General features: G+C 38.5%; 1 protein-coding gene across 8 annotated transcripts in view; it reads right to left on the reverse strand.

The window, feature by feature from the left end:
- lama2 (laminin, alpha 2) overlaps positions 1-25234 on the reverse strand; it is a 206846-nt gene that overhangs the window by 126210 nt on the left and 55402 nt on the right. For all 8 annotated transcript variants that reach the window (XM_044376462.1, XM_044376459.1, XM_044376460.1 and 5 more), the window contains exons 4-14: positions 18556-18607; positions 16677-16867; positions 13064-13243; positions 12412-12501; positions 9590-9707; positions 8061-8239; positions 7851-7950; positions 6712-6769; positions 5682-5784; positions 5337-5477; positions 2076-2240 (exon numbers count right to left, since the gene is read on the reverse strand). In XM_044376462.1, the coding sequence (XP_044232397.1) occupies positions 2076-2240; positions 5337-5477; positions 5682-5784; positions 6712-6769; positions 7851-7950; positions 8061-8239; positions 9590-9707; positions 12412-12501; positions 13064-13243; positions 16677-16867; positions 18556-18607 (1377 nt within the window). The remainder of the gene's footprint in view (positions 1-2075; positions 2241-5336; positions 5478-5681; positions 5785-6711; positions 6770-7850; positions 7951-8060; positions 8240-9589; positions 9708-12411; positions 12502-13063; positions 13244-16676; positions 16868-18555; positions 18608-25234) is intronic.

Consider the following 25234-nt stretch of genomic DNA (forward strand, 5'->3'; position numbering starts at 1 on the left):
GCATTAATAATATGGGAGGTCACGCACGAGAATTGAGCTCATCATCACACACACATTTATACTTAGATATATCCACTGCTAGTTTGTCATTACACACACAGCCTGTCACTTCCAATGATACACACTAACATGATAGACCACAGTGTGTGTGTGTGTGTGTGTGACAGAGTCGCGTAGTCAAGTCACATAGCATCTATCTCTGTAACACGATCAGAGATTGAAGCAAAGAATCACTTTTTCATACAGTACTCGCACACTGCTCCTAGCAATCACACACACATGCATGCACACATACACACAGTGGTAATTTGTTTGTTTCCCATGTTTGGAGGCATTCGGTTCTGCTCCGCTGTCCCTAATGCCTCCAAAACACATCATTATCTGACTTATATAGGCCTGGGAGTGCGTGTGTGTGTGTGAGTACGTGTTTGAATGAGAATATGTGTTTCTGTCTGTGTGTGCGCATGTGTGTGAGCGTGTGTGCGTGTGTGTGTGTGTGTGTGTGTGTGTGTGCGCGCACTAAGAGAAAAACAGTTGATTATCGAGTTCAACAGGCGAAACACTGTTTACCCTGAGAGACACAAAGCGAGAGAGAGAGAGAGAGATACAGAAAGAGAGAGAGAAGATAGCTTGGGGGAAGTGGAGGGAGATGATTTAGGAACAGGGAGGTGAAAAATGGGAGTCCTGGAGAGACAGAGTGAGAGTTAGAGGAGCAGACCAATGAAAAGAAGCAGGGATGGAGGGATGGTTAGAGGGATGGAGGGATAGAGGTTCAGACAAAGAAGTGAGATGACAAGCTAGGCCTGCAAGGTTTAAAGTAATGAAATTCAGTGGTATATTCCTCTAAGCCATGACACCCAGACAAACATCACAGTCAGTCTGTTGTTGTAGCAGGGCAACAACTCGACTTCAGAAACATGGACTGAAGCTATTTGCCAGCTGGAGTGATAAAGTCTAATCATGGCCACAGAAAAGCCGCAGCGCAAATTCAAACAGTCGACATTAGCAGAAGCAGATCCACAAAAGCAGGGCTGGGAGGGAGGTGAGCATCCCAGCAGGATACATTTTCACCAGACTTACATACAGAGGATATATTTTTAGATCATAAACCAATCTGTTTATACAGTATATGCAAGTTTGTTCTAATGATGTAGTCTTATGTAAGTCTTTACATAGTGGACCTGTCAGTGCTTTCATTAGACTGTAAAATGGTAAGAAGTCTTCATGTTGTAATGCACACAGTCAGTTAGCAGTGACCTGAGAGTACGTGGACAGTCAGATCACACATGAGATTGTGGCTGTGTTATTACAGCAAACAAAAGTTTATATCATGTAACCTTGACTGCTCTCATTGTTGGACAATGCAACATCTTTGGAATAATGAACAACTGCAAAAGAGTTTTCATCTTTTTCAGAATCATCATCATACAAAATACACTCATTAGTGCTGAAAGTATAATGTATAATAACGACAAATGAGGAAACTTTACACCAGATGTTATATATTCAACCATGTATTGCTTAAGTCAAAGATACACAGTAGTGACACATACAGGGGACGGAAGCAACAACAGAATATCTGTCCAGCCTAAAACAATGGTTATAACAACAAATATTATGTTTGAGAAGACTATAATGTTAAGTTTTATTTGAGACTCTGTAAGAAGTGCTGTTCAACTCTATGGTAAATTCTGAGGCATGAGTTAATGTACTGTTAGGCATTTATTATATTAATTCTGTATTTGAAGGATGTATTTTTTTCATTGCAAGTTTCTAAGCCAACTAAAACTATGGTACTGACATTTTAAATTATGGTATCAGAACATACAGTTAAATACCTTGAAAAGTACTTGAATGTGTAACCAATATGAATGGCACGTCTAATTCATTGATCTTTAATGGTTGCTGTTTCTTTACATGTCTCCTAGTTGTCACTCTGTCTCTTTGTTCTCAACTATATTCTCAACTTTGTTCTCAACTATCCAAAGTAAATCTACCGACTATCTATCTACATTTTATTTGAATTGAGGTGTGAATAAACATTATGTGTATGTGTGTGTTTGTCTACATCTCACCTTGTTTCCCAGGTATAGTCCAGGTGCGTTCCAGTAGTAGGCGGAGCCGAGATCGTTGACAACATCAGAGTGTCGGACGCTCAGATATGGAGGCGTCTGTCTGTGAACAGACCACACCATACCTCCTGTATCTCCAACCAGGTGCCAGCCTGTCAGAGTGGTTTCCTAAAAAAAACAACATTCAACAGGAAAAAGTGAGATTACTTTGCACAAATATTTAGATATATAGTTCATTTTCACCTCTTCTGATCTAGGACTTTTGTTGTCTTATATTGGTATGTCAAGGTTAACATTTAGTATTAATATTGATCAGCCTCAACTACATCATGTCTTATGTTTATGTAAATTAAAACAATGTGCAGTAGGTGTTTAAAAATCAATCCTGAAATGCAATGTGATATCTGAAAATTGCACAAAGCTCTGTGAATTAAAGGAGTTTAGGGAGTACTGGAACATTTCCTCTGTTGCAGGATCTCTTCCAATAATCTTGCAAAATACAAGCGGTTAGCTTTTAACAAGTTTTCAGCAGCCTTGTTATTTGGCACTCACATTACATGCAAATGAGTAATGTTGAGATGTAGAGAGTGAAAATGATGATTTCAAAAGTACATTTGGAGAGTTATAAGCAGAACTGACCTTCATGCCTGAATAAAAGCATCAGATTACTTCTAAACAAGCACTAACTTTGTGCTCACTGTCAGCAGATCAGCAGCATCTGACAGCAAACATATTGTAGCGAGTCACCATTCATATTAAATGTAGGTGACTTGATGACTTACTTAAAACGGCCAATGGCTGGTCATGCTTTGCTGCTGCTTACTACATAACAATGTCGTGGCTGTTAAAATAGATCTGTATCTCCATCATCCATGCTCTTCCTGTTCTACAAGCAAACTTGGCAATGGCATCTCTTCATTTGTGCACTTTGTGCATCCAATATCTCAGTAATGATTGGGCTCAGTTCCATATAGCCCTTTAGGGTTTGTTGTGCTCCACATTGAATCCTACATTGCTGCTTGGGTTCACTGAGCAGCACTCTCAGGAGCAGAGCCTATTCTGCCAAATAAGTATAAAAACATTTTTTTTTAAAAAAAAAAAGATCTTCTAGCTGTTAAGTGTCTCTGACAAACAGAGGGGTTGTGCCATTTTCTCAAGGGGCCTTTTTTTGAATGTTGTAAGCACTTGATTAGTCGTTTTTCCCAACAATCTGCCTTCTAAGAAAGAACAGTCTGAACTGAAAATGAATTTCAAATCAGTTTCTTAAACTTAAAAGATCAATGTATGACTTTTTAATAATTTAACTGTTTCAGATAGCCTAAACATAGATTCCTCCTAATACTGCACCTTTACAAATAACACAAAACAGCTTAAAGCATGTCAGTGATATTAAAAATAAAATCTATACCTGTACGTTCATATGTTAGTGTCCTGTGGAGCTTTTCCATTCCTAAAATACTACATTTTAGGATTTCTCATCCGACTCAAATGTGACTAAGTAAGAACACAAAATATGTTTAAAGGTTCTGTACATCTGTCACATGTCAGCCAGAAAGTCTTGCAACTGACACTTAGAAAGAGTGGGGTTTTTTCCAAACTCCTGAAGGATTTTGCGTGTGTGTGTGTGTGTGTGTGTGTGTGTGTGTGTGTGTGTGTGTGTGTGTGTACGTGTGTGTGTGTGTGTGTGTGTGTGTGAAAGAGAGACAGCCAGACACATATCTGTCGTTGCAATTAACCTGACCTTGGCTTCCCCTTTTGAACACACACACACACACACACACACACACACACACGCACACACACTCTCTATCGGTGTCTAAATCAGAGCTGTCATCCTGTCAACGTCTCCTCTCCCCTCCTCTCCCACCCCGCCTGTCAGTCAAAAACTGTTTTCCTCTTTTCACCTCTCTCCTCCGTCTTGCCTCTTGTCTTGTTTCCTCCCTTCTCCTTTCCAGTCTTGTCCTCTCCTCTTTTTTCTCCTCTCCCCTCTTTGCTCCTCATTTTCACTCTTCTCCTTTACTCTGACCTCAACTGTACTACATCCACATCCCATTTCTCTACTAGGTACTTGGTTTTGTCTTTGCTTTTAGTCTTAATAACATGCAGTATTACCATGGCTTTGCTACTCACTGTTGCACATTGCTATAAACATCAATATTAGTGATTAAAATTTCATTAATTTACAATTTTCAGATTAATATTTGCCTGATTTAATGATTATTTTGCACCTTGTGTTAGAAGCATCTTGAGCCTGAGGGATATTTATCAAACATGTGCACCAGTGTGGAAGAGCAGTTTGCTTGTCATCTGCAAAACATCTTTTGGGTAATCAGTGAAGTGATTCTCTTCCCTTTATCCATATGTATGGAAGGGAAAATCAAGAAAATAAACAGGTGCAAACATGACAAGTGCAACAATCAGCTTTATATTTGCAGAGGAATATTCCAGTCAGGGAATCGAGAAAGACAAAAGTTTAACTGATTTCTGCTTTATAGAATCTCAATTACAGACTAAAGCAAAATAGGCTCCATTGCGTATTGATTACTGTAGCTGATGAGCTAACTGCTAACATGCTAGCACTAGTCAGTCATAAGAGCTCAGTGTCAGTTAGCAAGCTAGGCAGCTTGGATGCTAAGTTCACACAGTTTATTGAGGAGACATTTGTACCATCGGCTCCTGTCTCATTACTGTCTGTAAAGCAAGCCTGTTTTGTGGGGTAGTTCATACTCTGGCAGTGGAGAGTTAAATAAAGGTGGATTGTGCAACACATGAGCTACTGTGTGATAGCTTCCTCCGGCTCTCCATTCCCTTAAAGGTCAATACCACTAAGGCAGATTGGTATTGATCAATGCCGCAAATTCTGGTTTCAAAGTTGAATTTGATGCAAAAGATTCACATGGATTTAGTTTTCCATGGAAATGATCGATTTAGCTCCAAATATTTGCTGTTTTAAATGCTTTCAGAAGAAATATTCTGTGGTGCACTGGAATTGATACAATTTAAATTTTCAGCAGCAAACTTGTTTGAAATAAATTTAAGGGAAAAAAAGGAAAAACTATAGTCTAAAACTATAAGTCACAATACCCACCACAGCTAAAGAGATCAGCTTAAATTAAAGTGTTGTTTACATCAATCTTTTGAAAATAGAAATATAAATACTGTTTCATTAACCATAAAAACAATGTTTATTTATGAAATCCAGATAGACAGATATCAGACATCCTTATTGGCTGACAGAGAAGAAGTTTGTGTGTAGTTTCTTACGTTCTGATAAGTCCATGTGGAGGCAAAACACTGAGTGGAAACGCCCATGCAAGAGCACTTTTCGCAGCCACGTTGATTGTCACCTTGGAGATTGTAGAATCCCAGTTTACAGCGGTCGCAATTTTCTCCCTCCACATTTTCCTGCAGAAGAAAGAGAGAGAGAGAGACAAAGAGAAAGAAGATGATGGAAAGGCATGCAGCAAAGTTTATGGGCTGTCCTCTAACTGACGTTGTGAGCACAAGGCATGTCATTGTAGTGTTAATGTGGTGAAGATAATGATGACAGGGCTAGAAAGGTTAGCGTGGAGTACTTGTCATTATTTGTGTGTTTAAGCGTATGTGTACCTTGCACACGCAGGGTGTTATACACGGGTCAGCGTTGGTGCTTCCCTCCATGCTGCAATTACAGCGCTGACAGGACGGGTAGCCCATATAACCGACAGCACACCTAGAGAGAAATGAGTTTAATAACAATAATAGAGATGAAGTTGATGAGTATTAGAGAGGCCATCCCATATCCAGAAGGTCAAAGCGCCAATTCTCCTAACGACTGCTGCGTCCATCCTGGTAAAACTGTCTCAGAGTCAGACACTGAACCTCTAGTTTGCAGCAGACAGCTGACCTTGCACCAGAGGTGACATGCATGTATGTGCAATATGTGTCTCAAAGGAAATATATTTATAAACCTCTAATTAACAGAAAGTGAGCTGAAGCAAGTCTAGACCATTTTAACAAGTGATTTTAAAGACGATGCTTATTTTGCTGGCCTGGTTTGCTGGAAGGTTATTAAAAGTTTAGAGGGAAAGTTGTATCAGCTTTGAGATTGGATTACATTAGATCAAGCTTGAATGACACCCACTGGGAGGTTGAGTCGTTGCAGTCGGAGAGAGGACAATACGGACAGAACAACAAGCAGCTACAGCAACAAAACATAGTGATAGCACAAATAAGTGATTAACAGTAGAACGCTTTTCTTATTGTTGTATTTTAATTCACAGGTTATGATTTTAACCTGGTGTTTTGAATGACAGGAGGACCTTGGTTGATGATATCATGTTTAAAACAGATTATCCAAGCTGCAGTCAAAGACAAACAGCAAAACAAAATAGCAAATGAGACTCCATGTCTTTAATTTATAGAGTGGCCATTTTTATAGTGACCTCTTTAAATCATGTAAGGTACAAAACCAAGTGTGATACAGAGTGATAACAAATATCATTAAAGACCTTAATGGAAACTTTCTGGCGATTTTCAAACACTAATTGGAACAGACAACAGCTGAAAGGTTCGGCTCACCTGTCACAATGTGTCTCTATCTCTTTCTGTATGTGTGTGTGTATGTGTGTGTGTGTGGGTGTGTGTGTGTGTCTCTCACCTGTCACATTGCAAACCCCCAAAACCCTCCTTACACCGGCATGACCCTGCTGGCTGGTCTGTCAGTCAAACACACACACACACACACACACACACACACACACATTTAAAGAAAAAACAACAGTGTGAGTCAAAAAGAGAGTGGTTATCTCTTTGAAGCGGCTGCAGCTAAAATAGCTCCTCTTTCTAAACATAAAAATAGTAAAAGACCAAAAACCAAAATGGTGTAAAATTATCTCTAATATAAACAGTTGTTCTGTTCTGTCAAAGAAGGTTTTCAATAACAAAAGCTTCTACGCACACAGATGACCTTGACTAACCCACTGGCCCCAGAAGTAAGGGAGCCAAGGGGCCATTGGCACCCCGACTTTACCCTCCTCCCACATTCTTTTTAAGTCCCAAATCACTGTATCATCCCAAATACCTCTATATTGCAACACTTACGGTAAAAAGACACAGAAGGTTTTCCTGTGAATCACAGCCCCCTCACTCACTTGGTTCCCCCCCAATGTCTGACTAAAGATTTCCCCCTTGCTGAAAACAGTCCCATGTAAAACAATACAAGGGGCTGTGTTGGTGTGGGCGTGTTGTTTAAAGTGCTGGTGAGACAATGAAATATGATCCAGCAAGTCCAGTTGGAGTAGCAGAATATTGCGTTTAAAGGCTGATCAGAAAAACAGTGCACAGCGGTTTGTATTAGTCACAACTCTCAAAAGTTATCATGATGCAACCCTGTGTACTAGTGTGCATATGTGGACTGAATCTGTGTCTGCAGACCCCCAAAAAGTCTGCAGCTGTCCGCAGACACGGACGTGGAAAGTATGAAAAGGCCTTAACACACACACACACACACACTTTTTGGCCCCCGCACTTCTGAAATGAATCCAGCGCCCCTAGACTAACCCCATCCCCATAGGAAATTAAGCTGGACTGAATCGATCAAATGTTACTGAAGTACCACTTTAAAATGAATTAAAATGTGAAACATGTGCTTGCATTCACTTTAAAGTGCTACATGTGTGTCCACTGAGTGGCTGAAATTATTTAAAATTCAGGACATAAAGAATCAACAAGAGAGAGAAGAGGACTGATAGATGTAAAGAGACAGAAAGACTGACAGATAAAAGTTTATTAGCATACCGGGCATGGCCTGGCTTGAATCTGCGACACATGATTGGCTGACAGAACCATGTGGGTCACATAAGCAGGGGATACAGGGGTTTTCCTCCTCAGCGCTCACCTGGACAGGTGGGGAAGTCAAAATGTTTTAAACAAAATCAACATTTGCCTCATCATAACATATTCCAAAGAGGGCACAGATACTGTTAAACTGAATGAAAGGTGATGTACCCCAGTAGGTCTGTAGTATCCAGCGACACAGCTCTGACAGTTGACACCATCTGTGTTGTCACGGCAACCGATACAGACTCCACCCCCTCTGTATTGGCCGTGGATGTCCAGGCTGAGAGATAGATCTGCTACAGTCTGATTGAAGTAACATTCCTCTGCCTTACCATGGCAGTTACACTCTAAAAACAAACACAGAGGCAGGGATAGACTTCAGTACTGCAGTTTGATAAGATTGTAAAGTCCCATCCCCCTCCCGTCTTCTCTATCGAAATACTGAGCATGAAGCCAGGAGGACCGCTTCTCTAATCCCTTTACTTCTTCCGCTCAGGAGTTGAGAGAGAGAGAAAAAAAAATCCAATCCTGTTTTGAAGACAGCACCCTAAAGTATCAATCAGTTACCATGAGCAGTGTGTTATCTCCTGGGGTCCAGAGAGAAAAAAGCAGGTTTCCTATTCAAGCTTGCCCTCACCATTTCCTGTGATAGTTAAACATAAGCCGTGTTTTCCTACTCACTGAGCTTACCATTTTAAATTCACCAAAGAGAAGAAAGTGTCGTCTTCTGGAATTTTGAGGAGAAACTGGGATTTGCACTTTTGCCCTATGAAAGGTCTCCCCCTTAAACAGCCTCAAGTCCAGGATGTGGGGGTCTTTTTTTATTTAGAACGAGCTGGTTCTCAAAGTTGTTTTACACATCCCATTGAGTCAAAACCTACTACACTGTTCTAGACTCTCTAAGCCCAGATGCAATTTAAAGGGTGTTTTTGGGGAGTTGTGTCATACACCCAGAAAGTACCTAAGCCACATGGGCTTGCAAGACTCTACTTACATTATCTACAGAGGCAAGAGAAAATATTGTCAATCATGTGTGGATACTCTACACCTTTCCTTTATTGTTGTGATCAGTCACTGCTTTTAACATGCACTCTAATGATGATCATTTGTTGCCTTTGTGATGTTGTGTCAGTGTCGAGGCAGTAGTCACATTTATCAGGCGATTAAGGCTATAGAGTCTGTTAGAAGGCGATAGCCTGTGTGAAATAAAATGAAGATTACATGTTGTTATCCTAGTTTTATGGTGACAGGTGGAAGCCTCATTGCTCTACCGCTGCATAGTTGATGAAGGTTAATGGACACAGAGGTGACTTTTGATGGCTTTATAAAGTCTTATATCAAAAGCTGATACTGATTAGAGGAGCTGGAATCGTCACACTTGCCAGCCACAGTTAAAGTCTGTAGAGCTCATAGAAGTTGAAGGTGTGCTGTAGTAATATTAGAAGCAAAATGATGTGGTGCGTAGTAACCATATGCTACATTACAACAAAAGTGGGCTCTTTTAAATCTAAACCAAGCACACATATAGTATCATATGACCTCTGCAATGACATTTCCAAGTACAGAAAGTTTGTCAAGTAACTATTAGTTTCTGGGTAAAAAGGATTAGTTGTGATGTGAATGGACTGCCGTTGGCTTGTGGGTAGCTGTGTGTAATTCAGGCGTGTTATTTGTTGTTGTGTTATGGTTTTTCTTACTCTCACAGACATGTCGAGTGAGGAAGGTTCCTGCCATCCAGGGCTGCTGGTGGTAACCAGGGCAACAACGATCACAGCTCTCCCCGCATGTGTTGTGTTCACACTCACAGCTAAATTTCTGCACACGCATACACACACACACACACACACACACACACAGATACAAATAAAAATGAAAAACACACACTAACAGAGTAGATCTAAGTTTCACAGATTTGTCAATTAAACAGACATGAACAACTGTGTTTAAATGAAGTGATTTTGTTCTAACTGGAAGCTGGCTCCTGAGAGAATACTAAACATGGTTACAATCTGAGTCACCACCACATTTAAATTCCAGTGTGGCAACTTTTTCTCCAAAATCTATCAAGCGCTTGGTGAAGGAAAAATAACTACATTTTAAAATGTTAAAATATGGCTTGACACATACAAGCTGAGTTTGCGCTGTTTTGTAAAACACTTGCTTGTTTCCTGGAATATAGGAAAAAATACCAACCAACTATTTCTAACTCTGTGAAAACATCTGAACACATCTTAAGTAGTGTAGGCATGTGTACAGTAACTACATCTTACACTGATGTCAAGGTGTACTGGCAACACCCCAAGTACACCTTGTCACCACTGCAGCACGCTGAGAACTTTAACTATTTAAAAGTTTTTAGCTGGAGTTACTCTTTAAAATGAACAGAGATGAAAACTTAGGTTGGTTTTAATTGTGATATGTGATTCCATTCTGAGATATGAATCTGTTCATTGTCAAACTAAGTTGTTACTTTGGTAGAAAGTGAAATGTAATCAAGTGATTTGGCCTCTTTGTGTTATGGCATCACAATATCCACATGATTATGAAAATGGATGGCAGAAAACAGGTCATTACCAATATGCGTGGCCTACTGAAAGCCTATCAAACAACAATTTATTCGCAGGAGAGCCCGCCGCAATGAAAGAACTTGGTTCACTTTCCAGATTGTCTCAGTAGCAAATGGGTTCACTACTACTTTCCCAGGAGAGAAATAAATTCATAACTAAACACAGTCAAAGCAGAATGTAGCAGGAAATTTGCCAACTATGAGGTTCAGTAATTCAATTTAGGACTTTCTGTAAATTGGCTGATGTGGAGAGGGTGCCAGATTTAACTGAGGGGAGAGCAGTACAATAGCATAGTGAGAGCCAAGTTTGGATTTTTTGGCACGAGTGAATTTGCCCCTTTTATCTGAGACTCAACGCTACAAATCTGGCTTCAGGCTGCCTTTGTGCTGAGCATGCATCTGAACAAATGATCTGTAGACGATCATCAACAAATCATCTTGCGGGTCTCCACCTTTTCTGCTTTCTGAATGTCTGCCCAGGGCATTAACTGCATGGATAGATGAACTTGTATCAAAGTAAAGGAGCTTAAAGTCCTGTGGGAACAGAAGGCTAGATAAACATTTCATATTCTTGTAACAATTTTTATCTTTATGGTCCCTGTTAATTAAACAAAAAGCAATCAATAAATAATCTCTACAAAATGGGAGATAAATAAAGCAGAATTCAGCTGATAATGTGTTATATGTCAGATTATATACGAGTACTTATACACCCTAGGAGAAACATGTTCACAATGATACACAAGTTTTAACAAAAACACATTATTCTATAATACTTTATCCATCACCTGAGGTGCCACAAGTGTAGTTTAACTACCTTCCAGACGAGCAATTTTAGTAAATATCAGGATGATGACTTGGAACTTGCTTAAGATTGACACCTCATGGTACCTTTGCAATGTCTATATTAACTTAAAAAGTCTGGTGTGTTCATGTGACTCCCAGGATGTTTGAGTATTTAAATCAATACCATGCAACAGTTTTATAAGTTGGATGCAAAATGTCTCTACAAGGTTATTTTTCTTACAGTACTGTACATATTTTTTTATATTTCATATCTTTTATTGTGTTCTATATTCAAGTCTGTGTGTGTTTTCAATATTCAAGTCTGTTTCCCCATATGACTGTAAGACAAATTAGCTCTTGGAGACAAGAGAGTTACAGTTGAAGAAGTTGTAAGGAAACCAAAGATAGCATCAAAGTTAAGAAAAATGCTGTAATATACTTTGGAAATTGATTTGCATAAATATAAAGTTAAAATGATTGGTATTAAAATGGGCCATACATAAAAACAAGGTATAATTCTTTAAGTTGCCCCAGCATACATGGAGTATGCCCTCCAAATAAACACATGGTCAAAGATAATTGTTTTTTTTTCTTCGTCATTTTCAGTCAATTAACACCACAAATACTGCTAAATCCTCGACTTGGGCATATATCCTTATTATATCCTCTTGAAGTGGAAAGAACAGAGAAGATAAGAGAAGAAACTGGAGCTTTCAACACACCAGTGACATCACTTATTGTCAATGACATCATCACCAAGGGACCAGACACAAGTGTCACATCTGACTTAGACTCTGTGCTTCAGCCTCAGGACATGTAAAGGACACAAGGCCGTGTGTGTGTGTGTGTGTGTGTGTGTGTGTGTGTGTGTGTGTGTGTGTGTGTGTGCGTGTGTGTGTTGAGAGAAAGATCAGGTGTCTGGTATCAAACACTCGACTGTTTGAAGTGACACGTGAGACAACGCTTCACTGTGTCACCTGTGTCCCCTGCAGGCAGACAGACAGACAGACACACACACACACACACACACAGAAAGTTTGATATAAGGCAGGAGATAAAACACCGATGCCTGAGGGTACTCTTTGCTCCTGTTCGACAGTATGGAGGAGCTCCATTACCTTGATAGTTTTGTTAACTGGACTGAGAGGAAGAGAAACAGAGTTTTACCTTTGTAACAGTGTCAAGTGGACAAGCCTTGGCGTGGCCGTAACAGATACACATCCCTCCAACTGAAATGTCCTTAATGGAATAATAGTACTGAAGAGAGAGAACAAGACAGACGACATGTTATAATGAGTACTACAGCATTAATGAGTGTATTAATAAATTAAGATACATTATTAGAACAAGACCTCGCTCACTTATCTCAGTCAGATTACACTTGAAAAAATGATTTCTTAACCTAACAAAAGATGTCTCTAACACCACATCTGGTGACGTGTTGAACAGCAGCATTACCTCTAAGAGCAGCAGTGCATCCGTGTCATTATATAATCTTTCTGGGATTGATGGTTTATTATTAATTAGTAGCAGATTTTTTTGGTTTGCTAAGGTCACCACATAATAGTGTAACTTATCTTTCTGATTTCAAAATTAAATTATGCTTTTGTATCTCATAGTTATGACTTATTCAAACATCACTTAGAGATAAAGTAATAAAACTGTATAACCTGTGACTGAGATTTTTTTTATTTTTATCTGTTTATCATTTTCCAAGGAGATATTTATATTTTTCTGTAAATGAGAAAAGAAGAGAAAAGGAGAGAGGAAAGAAAAGAAAGAGAACAAGTGTTGTGCATGTGTGTGTGTTCAGCCTCACCCGTCTCGTCACGATGGGATCGACATCTCTGGGGTCATGATATGTCAGAGTCATGAGGTCAGCGTTCAGCGTTCTGATTCGCTGAAAGACCAACCTGATGTAGCGGGCAGAGGTGAAGTTCAACAGGGTTGGGGAGGGGTCATCGGCACTGGGACGACCATTGATTAAAGACGTGTGGATCTATAGGCAGAGAGACAGATAAATACTGACATGTAACAACAGTATTGAACTAAGACATGGTGCAAAGACAAACATATAAGGTGCTTTGAGTTTCCTGCAGTGGTAGACGGACGAAGGAGTGAGAAGCATCTTTGGTAAACAAGTGTAAACAGATGAGTAGAAGGAAGGTGGAAGAGTAGCAACAACCTTTTAGTAACAGGAAGAAGCAATGTCTATGGCATATTTTGTTCTTTAATTAATCAACAATGGTGTTATTAGTTTTCAGTGCTTCAACTAAGTATCACATTTAATTTGATAATTAATTGAAGTTCAAATAGTTGTTTAAAACATAAAGGTTGCTATGTGGTGCCAGGAGTTTGTTTTTGCAACACTGTACATATTCCAAATGGCACACAGATACCAAATGGATTACAAGGAGACAGTAGAATGGCCCCACCCCATATAGTAGTAGTAACAGTAGATGTTGAGTGGTAACTTTAAAGGCGGATGTTGAAAAAAGGCAGCACTATTGACGAGTTGCAGGCAGAAGTTGCCATTACTGAAGTGGTGCCTTGCATGTAAACCTGCATGTAACACGTTAAAGTATTTAAAAGATTTCACTTTTTCAGCACTTTGAACCAAAAATCTGTCCAGCGATCCTATAGAACTAGTTATATGTGTTGAAAATATAATTGCGATATTGATTTAAGTTGATATGCCCAGCCCTACACACACCTGTTTTCACCATCACTGATTGCACAAATGATCTGTACCGTCATCACAAACTAGTGGAAAACGAGGGAAGCAGCCTTTTCAAATAAGAACAAACTCCTTAATATCACATTCATTACTTTTATTTAATACAATCAATGGAAGCTAAGCAAGTAGCAAGCTACGCAGCAAGCCATTCAGACAAAGCAGTGTAGCTTACCGCACTGAAGCTATTTCACATCAAGTATTTAACACTAATTTAATAATTAGTCATTTTTCACACCCTACCCCAGTAATAATTTACAGTGTACTGTTTTTATCTGCACAGGCATTGGTCCTCTCAGTGACTGCACTTTCTTACCAAATATAAGCTCTGCCTGTCTGCGTCATAGATTTTGAAAATAGCTACGCTACCCCAAAGCTGCTGCAACCTTCAGCTGCAGCTTATCAGAAAACAATTGATGAGGCACAGTCCAAAATTATCACGATGAATAAAGAGGCTTCGCTCCAAAGAGTCTGTTGCTTTTGTCCATCAGAACATCTCAAAGGACACTTTTAAAACATGAACACTTAAGCAAAGTGTTTATTTGGAAGACAAATTATATTCAGCCCAGTTTCAGGTTGTTATCTATTCAGAGATAAAGTGTTTCTTTGGAAGACAAATCATATTCAGCCCTGTTTCAGGTTGTTATCTATTCAGGGACAAAGTGTTTACAAGGAAAGAAAGGAACCTCAAACCCTGATATTGTGACTACCATGTAGAAGTAAAATAAACAAAATAAGCATTTAAATCCTGTATCACCAATAATCAAAAAGCAGCCACATAATAAGGAGTGTGAGGTTCTGTCTGCCTGCCTGTCTGACTGTCCATCTGTCTGTCTCACTCATGTGGCCAAAAGCAACATTTGGCATCTGCAAAAAAAAGTCTTAGAGTGGGCTGACCGTGCTTGTGTGCGTGCATGCATGCGTCTGTGTGTGTGTGTGTGCGTGTGTCAAGGGGGAACACTTGATGGGTGCAAGCTGCACACTTGGAAGTAACGAAGGAGATGGTTCTGTGTGTGTGTGTGTGTGTGTGTGTGTGTGTGTGCATGTGTGTGTGTGATGAGTGGTGGGGTGACATTGTGAATGTGTGTGTGTGCGATGCTGTGACACATCGCCTACGACTCATTATGGTTTCACTGTGATCAGACGGCTAGAGAGCTGTCAACCACACACACACACGCACACAAACACACACACACACACACACACACACAGTACATACACACACTCAGACACCTCCGTCGTTACTCGCAGCTCTTGACATCTCCCAGCTCGCACCCCCTCTAGCGCTCCCCCGCAGGACACAGACACACATACGGTGCAAACACACAAGACGACATACACTAACACACACATACACACACACACACACATATGTACGTGCATGAACACACATCCGCACCCATGTAAATGCGTACACATATTCAGACAGGCATCTACAATTAGAAGCCTGTGTAGAAGATGTAGATGTGTGACTGGTTTGTTTTGCGCTGTTGTGTGTGAGTATGTGTGTTTATTTGTGTTCTGCAGTCCTCTTTCTCTTCATTAATGTCAGTTATAGCTGACTTGTCCCTCTGTTCATACTGGGTGCAATTGCATACACAGTTGATCAAAGCAACATAACAGTAAACAGTGGTGTGCACATGTGTGTCTCAGTGTGAGTGTGTGTTTTCAAAAAAAAAATCAGCAACTGTTATTCTTATTAGTAATTAAAATTATATAAACAGTTCTGCACATTCAAATGAAACTCTTTCAAAAATCTGCTATGTTCTAAATATTATCATTATGAAAACCAGCCACTTGTATCACTTTAATGTCCACCATCTATCTTGCTCAGAAGATTTTTTTTTCCTTTCAGAGAGCTTATACATTATAAAGATTGTACTTTTCTCTGTTTACATTTTTTTGACCTGGCTCGGTCTCTCAGGGGCTGATGAGACCAGGATGCTTCGCAACAGCCCTGTCAGATTCAAATATATGTCTGCCTCTGTGTACCTGGCTCTGGGTCTGGCCACTGACATGACTGATGAATGGTATGAAGCACCAAAAAGTTGAAAATATTTTTACATTAATAAAAGGCAACAAACAAAATCCAGAAAAGCACAAGGCATGTGGCACAGTAATGTAGAAAAACACAATGGTTATGGGATTTTTTTTTCTTTCTTTCTTTCTTTCTTTCTTTCTTTCTTTTAGAAATGCTTCTCTGTGAGACTGCGCCCACAGACATTACAATTGTCATAATGCTGCTTGCTGCCCTGGCCTCCCTTACAACAGAAACTTTTAATTGCAATGGAAATTACACTTTTAAGAAAATTCAGCTTACAGAGTATCCTACAGACGGTAAAGGCTGGTCTTGCATTAAACTACCAGTGGGGTGTCAGTCGGGGATATGATCTCCATGATGGAACATCCAAACTTAGACTCAAGTTAACTCAACCAAATCAATGCCAATGTCAACCCAGATCAACCCAATTCAAGTCAGTCTACCTTTACCCAACCGAATCAACCCAACTTGATCCAACTAACTGTACCCTAGTCACCCATTCAATACTGTTCTGTTATTACATCCTAACTAAAATCAACCAAACTTGACTCAACCAACTCAACCAAAGATAAAGACAGTCACCACCTGTTTTAACCCAAAACTAGGCCCAACTCTGTTCTAAATCACAGTGACAGTCTCTCTAAGGACAAACGTTACCTCTCCATTCTCCAGAGGGTGAATCTTTGAATAAAAAGATGTGCAGATAACTTCATCATCTCTGGTGTAAGATGGAGGTCCTGTCCTTGGATTAATGTTGAACCGGGTCAGGCACTCTGTGTCTGTGATGGCATAGTACTGCCAGGGTTTAAAGGTCACACCATCTATTGAACGCTCTAAGACCCAGTTACCTGCGGACGAAGAATATTGGTGAAGAAATAATGATGGAATGCTTCAAACAAGTGATGAGATCAATAAAAGTGATAACGGACATCCAAGCCTGTGTTTAGGTCACCCTACTTAAAATACATAGAAAATTGACATAACCTTCAATCATATATTCAATCACCTATTCTCAATAACATGGAACAAACTATGATATTCCACCTCTTGCATAGATTGAAAAACAAAATGAGCAAATTAGATGGCAGAGTGCATATGAACTGCCACCTATTCTATGCTTCTGTCAAGATGTGCAAGTTTCATAAAATGTTAAGTCCCACTCCACTGAAAAATGTGTTTTGCTTATTGTCACTTCACTTGGACGTTTGACCTTCAGAGTCTGACAATAAAAGATTTTTCAAATTCATCTACTGAAGAGGGAAAATGTCTCTCTGCTCACCTTCAATCTGAGTTTAATACGTGTACTTACTCGCATGATTTGTGGCATCACAACTGGTTTGGAGCCAGTCATGGTCCAATATATAACTTAGACAAATGCAATGTGGAAACCTGAATCCTCCAGTGCACATACACTGAGAATAGTGATGTAGGTAGTTAGAGGAGATTTTGCATCCAGCAGTTAAACTTTTGAAATGAGACAGATTTTTCAGAAATTCAGGGCTTCTGCAATTTTAAATTAACATTTAACATTAGCGTAACATTTGATGATGCTGCCTTTCAAACACAGAAAGGGTGGCAAAGTGTAAACCAAAGTGGTTTCATATTGTTTGATTGTTATCTTTCAATTTCATTTGACATTATATGTTCAAGTTTTATAATGCAGGATGACCACCGCTCCGCATGGCTAAATCTTTTCTAAGGTGCTGGAAGCATCAAAGAGTCCAAACTGATAGAAGAAATTTCCACACGTTTAGATCTATGCAGTGTTTCACTTTTATTTTGAGCTTTCGGTCTAATAATATCAGAGCTCTGATGAAGGTCTGATATGTTCGAGTTTTATTCCTTTTTTTTTTTTTTTTAGAAGTAATCACTTCTTTTGTCCGTGAGTATGAACAATTACTGTAATCACTTCTTGCTTGGTGCATAATCAACCTGACCACAGGATTTCAAAGAATTCCATTCATAACCTGATTTTTAAGATTTCCTGCCAAAAATGAAAAACCAGACAGAATTAGACAAAAACACAATTCATGTCCAAATTAGTTAGGGTCAAAAAAACATACAAATGAGATTTAAAAGGTTTTTTTTAAAGTTTTTTTTTTAAGTGAAAAGTTGTAATCTACAATATAAAAGACTGAAAGAGAATATATAAAGCTGCAACAGTAGAAAACAATTAGGAAAATTGGAGTTGGAGACAATGATAAACTAAAATGTGGAAATATGTAATTTCCAAAAAATCATCAGGTAACATGTAAGTACATTAAGGTCAGTTATTAAGAGCAAATTACAGTAACAGTTACAGATAATAAGGTATCAGGATAGTTGGATGCTGGAATTTAAACTTAAAGAAACAAAGCAAAGTACATTGGGAATGTTTAATACGAGAGTAAATATTCATTTTATTAAACAATTATTGTCTTTCAAATTACTTGTGGATTTTCTGTGGGAGGATCATATGCTCAAAAGGCTTTAATTACTGTATTAAACTGTTGATAAGACCGAAATGTCTTTTTAAATTATTAAGAAGAATACTTACCTGGACGAGGTGAGTTGGCTGCCTTAACGATCACATAGGCTATCTGGAAAACCTGAGAAAATACACAGAGAGGATAGAATGAATGAAAAAGAAATCCTTAATAAACTTTTAACTCCTAAAACAACTATGGTTTCAGTGAATACAATTAGCTTTACCATGTGAACTAAGCTAATAGCCATTATAACCATTAAGTTACTGTATAACCATGATTATAACACATCTAGTAAGTTTTAACGACCTTTTAAAGGGATGTGGTCGAAAATAAACTTTTGCCAGTTGTCACATCACTTTAAATGGAACTGTCAAAATAAAATCTGGCATATTAAGTAACACAGCCAGGTATGAAGAAAGGGGAAGTCCCCCCTAAAGTCAAATCACCAACAATCATACACACATTTTTCTGACTCAATTTTCACCAAAACAAATATTTTAAAAGAATTAGATTAGTTTAAACCCTCTTCACTTCCCATTCGGGTATTATGTTTTCTGACATCTAAATATTGTTCTGTTTCCTGCTGGAAAAAGACACTTCTGTTTACAGTAAACAGGCTTTTCGGTTCTGACAGTTTAGAATATGCCTCTGCCAAAAATGAGGAAAGGGAAAAAAATTGGGGAAGAAACTCAAAAGACTTGTGATTTTTGTGATTTGTGTTATTGGGCTACATATAAATAAAAGATGACTTGAGTCCATCTGTGTAAACAAACTAACAAAATGGTGAAATGTTGGAACGTTTGTGCAATAAATGGCATTTTCATCAAATTTCACCTAGATTTTCCTTCCAAATTTCATTTTAATTTAAAAAATCACTGAAATTACCTTATTTGCTCTAATATAACACAACAGTCTTTGTTTGTCTCGGCTTTTCTTTACTTTTGTTTACCAAGGTAGGTAGAATGACATATAGACAGATGTAGTATGGATAGATTTATCTATCAGATAGATAGACAGACACTAGATGTGGGTCAAATGTTGACTCCCTCAATCACCTCTCTCACTTCACCACTCTGTCTTTCACCTCATCCATTCTCTCTGTGAGTACATCTCTCTTTCTTCTCGTGATGTGGGAAGCAGTGTCATATTGCAGCAATTAGAATAGAGAGAAAGCTACCAAGAGTGTGTGTGTGTTTGTGTGTGTGAGAAAGTGTATTTCAGGGTAACCTTATAGCAGTCATTCAAACCACTTACAAAGAGTCACTGTTACCTGTATTCATACCGAGGATGGGATGTGTGTGTGTGTGTGTGTGTTGTGTGTGCATATGAGTTCTCAAGAGTAGCAGTAGCTTGTAATATGGTGACAGCTTTAGGACAGCTAGGCATCTCCAGCAGCTAAACATAGACGAACACAGCTAACTAATGCAGTGTGTGTGTGTGTGTGTGTGTGTGTGTGTGTGTGTGTGTGTGTGTGTGTGTGTGTGTGTGTGTGTATGTGTGTGTATGTGTGTGTAGGGTTGCAGTATGTCATATTCTCTGTTTTGATCAGTTGTGGATCAGACGAGGTGCATTTTTTGCCTCTAAAGCTCAACACAGCATCAACAGATAAACACACAAATAACTGTCCTGCAGGAAATCACACACCTGGTAAATAAAATGTTTATTTTGCATCCATAACATTAATGTCAGGTAGGTAAGTTTATGGTGAGTTCACATATCGAATGGATGGTATTACTGTGAAAGCAGTCTGTGTGAAATTTAATTGGCCAAAATCTTTTTTTCAAACAGCTTCTTTTTATTTATTTATTTATTTGTTTATTCATTTATCGCACTGCAGCTTGGTTTGGCAATTTTGAGCTTAACCTTGTTAATTCCAGTTAGAATGAAGTAAACAAAAAATACTTTCTCACTGAATAAAGCCAAGTCCACTACAGTATTCTTACTACAGAATTACGATATTTCCAGTCCAGTGCCTCAGTCATCCCCTATAGAGAACAGATTGAATTTTTAAGTCCACCTGAAACCACAATTGGTCTTCCTTTGTTGGAGTCAAAAATATGTCAAAGTGATGTTTAAATGTATAAAAGAAATTTGAAAAATCATCTTTTGAGATGTACCAGAAATGCCTTCAAGCCATTTTATTCCATTTTTCAATGAATAGTGCCCTGGAAGCCGAATGGTTACTGCACATGCCACATAACTGCAGCATCCCTTGTTCTGTTCCAGCCAGGGACCTTTGTTGCATGTCCAACCAATCTTACTCCCCTTGTTTCCTGTCTGCCACTTCAACTGTCCAATAAAGAAAAAAAAAAGTTCAATGAGCTACAACTGACAAGCTGAAAAAGCTAACTAGCCAGCAAACTGATGTTAGCAGTGCACTTTTCCCCTAGATGTTGCAGAATGAGATACTGTCCTACAACTCTGTAAAAAGGAGACCGGAGGTAAGAAGATAAAAGGATAAAAAAAGAGATATTAGCTAGAAAACTAATGTGGGTGCATAACATGTAACATATCCAGTTTGATTCTGGCTGGGAACCCTTGTTGCATCATGTCTTACCTCACTGTCTCTCCCCATGTGTCCTATTTGCATCTCTACTGTCACTATCGAATAAAGGCTATATTCAGTAAATAAATATATACATTTTCCAAAAAAAAAAAAGGCCATATTGTTTTTGTGTCGCATCTTAGGATGCTGCCAAGCTTTCAGTGTCACAATCAGCCTACGACAGAACAGAGATGTTACTATTTTATGCAGATGCAGTTTAAAATATGCTATATGCAAAAAAAGTTATGTAAACAGAGAATTGAGGACATGCTGACTGATTAATGTACAAACAGAGGGTGCTGTCAAAAATATATGAATTTTCTCTTTTTAGTACTGATTTGATCTCAAAAGAGAGAACAGAGCAGATCTGGATGTTCTAATAGAAAAAGAAAAAGTTTTAAGCTACAGAGTGAAACAATTGGTGACTCATTTATCCCCAGATGAAATTACATAGTTTTGGTACTGACGAATAATACTGAGCTCTATCATGAACTCCTTACTCAACTTACTTTTTTATTTTATATTACATATTTATTTTATTTATTTATTTGGACCATGTACAGTGTTAAACATACATGTTACCATTTGATATACTGTACCAGAGTTAGTTTATAGCTTTAAACTGAGGTGTTAAGACTGTAAAGAAGTTTATTCATGAAGTCAAGCCCATAAAGGCTACAAAATTGCACATGTCCGGATATAAGTGTCTCCTGTTTTTACATCTCATGAGTCTCAACTCAAAACCATACAAATCACTGTTCATCTTCACATAGTTCTCAAGCATTTTATTATAAACATCTTACATATTTGAGAGGAAATACTCATGCTAAGGAACAGTTCTTGGCAGATATTTGGACATAACAGCCAAATGAGCACTTAAAATGTTTATTTCAATGCTCAATGAGTCCATTTAAGCCCTGTGTCCAGTATGGTTGGGTAGCCCACCATTAAATAGACTGTGAAGAATTCATTTTGTCTCAGCGTGATTTGGACAAACAGTGACAGCTGTTTTAATGAACAGCTGGTGTTTATAGGCCATTCACATGGAAACATGTTAACATCTCTCTGGCCCGATAAACTGGCATCAAACTTCAATTGCAGTTAGTACTCAGCCAATTATAGCAGGATCTGCACACAAATACACAAAAGATTGATCAGAGACAAAGAGTAATAAGATCAGAATTTAATAAGAGACACAAAGAATTAAGCAATGAAGAAAAAGATAATAAAATTGAATTCTTGTGTGTTTTGGGATTCAGACAAACAAACACACACAGACATGCAGACAGACAGGTCAGAGCAACAGAAATGGTGGGCAGACACATTACATTTTACTCTCACTTCAAATGGAAAAGTGTTAACATTTCCCTAGACTAATAGAGTAGCCTTTGGCCCATTTCTAAAAAGTTTGAATCATCCAACATCCCTGACTGCCAAACTTAGTGCAAGCAAACAAGCAGCAGATATTCACTGGAGCCATGCAGTCATCTCATTGCAGGATCGTTCTGCTTTTCCACTGAGCTGCCACTAAAAAACAATTTAGGGAGACGGTTTGAATGCTGCAGTACTTTGAACGACAGTCTCTTGGCAGCTCTGCAGCAAATACAATTTTTAAAAAAGTTCAATGCACAACAAAAAAAAAATAATATGAAACTTGAAAAACAAACAAATTATTGTGTTTTTTTTCCACAACAGCTTAAATAGTAGAGAGGCTGCAGTACAACGTTGCATAGACAGACAGGGGACTCTGGATTAAACAGACGAATGACCTGTGTGTGTTGCTGTGAATGAGAAACAGGGAGAGGAACATCCAAATGAAATCCATTCTCTTTAAGTCTTGCCTCTCTGTCTGCCCAAAACACACTTTCAAGCTTTTAAATAGGCTTTAGTCTGCACATAACACCAGATGCTGCAATCTCTCCCACATTCTTGCTTTGGCCCGAGCTACTGTCAAACAATAGACCAACAAAGTTTTATTGGGTACAGCAGATGTTTCATTTACCTTCTATCTGCTGCGAATAAAGATATTTTTAAGTTTCAGATTCAGATTATGGCACTAAAACCTCCTACCACATATCATTCATATGTACCTCTTCATTGTTTCATTCAGGGAAAAGTAAAGAGTTGTTTTTATCTCATTGTTGTTTAGGTAGGTTGTGTTTGAGGTTTGTTTCCCATGAATGTGGACAAAGGGAAACAACATTTAACACACAAAATGTCTCTTGTAAGCTGGACAGATTTGCCTCTCAGGGGTATATGTTATAAAGCCAGAGCTAAAGAAAGTAAGAGCTCACATTGTAATGAATCATAACTCCAGCATCTTTCTTATTAAAGCGTCCTTGAGCAAGACGCTGACTGTAGTAAGAGTTGTGATGATTTTACGTAAAAGGGTTAAGGTTAAAATCTTCAATATTCAGCCATTTCATATAATTGTAAAATAGGACAGTACATCATCAGCTTCAATGGTGAAAGAGCGGTAAAGTCAGTCAAAGGAACAACAATGGAGGTAATTATCGAGAAAAGAAAGAGCAGTGCTGAGAAGAAGACAAAAAACACTGAAAACACAAGTATTTTCTTTCAATGATGAAACCATCTGAATGAGTCCTTTCTGCAGAAATACTCCACTGCCTCAACATTAAATGTATTACTATATCTCTAACCTCAAGAGTATTGATCAAAAAGTCTGATTGCAATGTATGTTGAGATAATAAATAATGCAAATAAGTATGTTCTTAAGTCTGATGGTCTTGTTAGAAGTTATATTAGGGCGTTTTCAAACCTATACTTCATTTGCTATGGCCTGCAGATCTGCCCAAACGAATCGTAACGAGGGGGAAACACGAACTAGAGTCTGATTCAACCACACTAAACAAGGCAAGTTTGAAAATGCCCTTAGTTTACACTGGGATTCCCTCATGTGTTCAACAGGGCTTAAAGCTGAGAGCCAAGATTAAATCAAAAGCAAAAGCATGAATGCAGAAAGCTATGCTGTCTAATGAGTATACAGCACTGAAGGCCAGGGAATAGATGAATGTAGGAGAAACACAAATCTCTCTACTCCTATAATAGAATTTAGCTGGTTAACAACACCTGTGAACTCCATTTATCACTTTTTCCCCATATGACTTTTCTTGTGATATATTTTCCTAATTTTTGACACAAAGTTGTTGAGGCTTAGTCTCTTTTTTCAATGCACCTCCTACTTTCAGATGTCAGCCCTCGAGAAGCTCTTTCTTCTTTATCTTTTATCATTTCTTTACCTTTTTATAAAACTTTGTTACCCTGAAAACCATTAACAATATTGTTTGATTTTTTTTTTCAATTTAAACAGGCACATAATTAGTCTCTTTCTGCCTTAATCAACTAATTTTGATCACTGATCTGAATGTTTTGGCTACAAGGGTTTGGATCTACAGTCATCCTGTAGATTGTATGCAGACCATTACAGAAATAGTCTTGGGGAATTCAAGGATGTAATTTTGCCTGTGACATGTATGAATTTGTGTTAGTGTTTGTGTGCATTTGTGTGTGTGTGTGTGTGTTGAGGTATTTATTTGAAGTAGCACTTTGACTGACAGCTTCTTTCAGGATCCTGATCACTCTGCCAGGTTCTCCTCCCACCCCCAGAAAGCAGAGCCAGTGCATGATTTGACCACGTCCATCAAACTGTCCATCAGTCAAACTGGCCGCTGCATTTCCATAATAACTGCAATTTAACTGAATCCTGTCTGGGGCTGATAAAAGATTATTTCAATGGCGAGGCAAGTTTAGCCCCTGATGGTAAAATAGTCCTAATACATTTACTGGTAATTTCTTAATCTATATGCATACTAATGTCAATGCCAACGGCAACACTTCACACACTAAAACACAATGCTGGAAAACCTTTATTTTTATATGGAAAGACTATAAAAAAAAGGGTGATTATTTGAAATATAAACATTTACACCTTTAAACCAAAATTTAGAAACTAAGCTCACACAAAGTCAGAAATGGTTCTCAACCACTTACAACAGGTCACTGCAGAGGACCTTTAAAGTATTGCCAAGTCAAATGCAACTGCATGCACAATTACAATCCAAGAATTCATCTAAAAATGATGAAGAGCATATACAGACATAAACTGTTTCTCTCACACAGGGACCCTCAGCTAGCTAAGGTTAGCTGCTGCTTTGTTTAGCTCCTAGTATGTAAGTGTGTAA

Source organism: Thunnus albacares, chromosome 16 (genome assembly GCF_914725855.1).
Source record: "Thunnus albacares chromosome 16, fThuAlb1.1, whole genome shotgun sequence".
In the NCBI taxonomy this organism is placed as follows: domain Eukaryota; kingdom Metazoa; phylum Chordata; class Actinopteri; order Scombriformes; family Scombridae; genus Thunnus; species Thunnus albacares.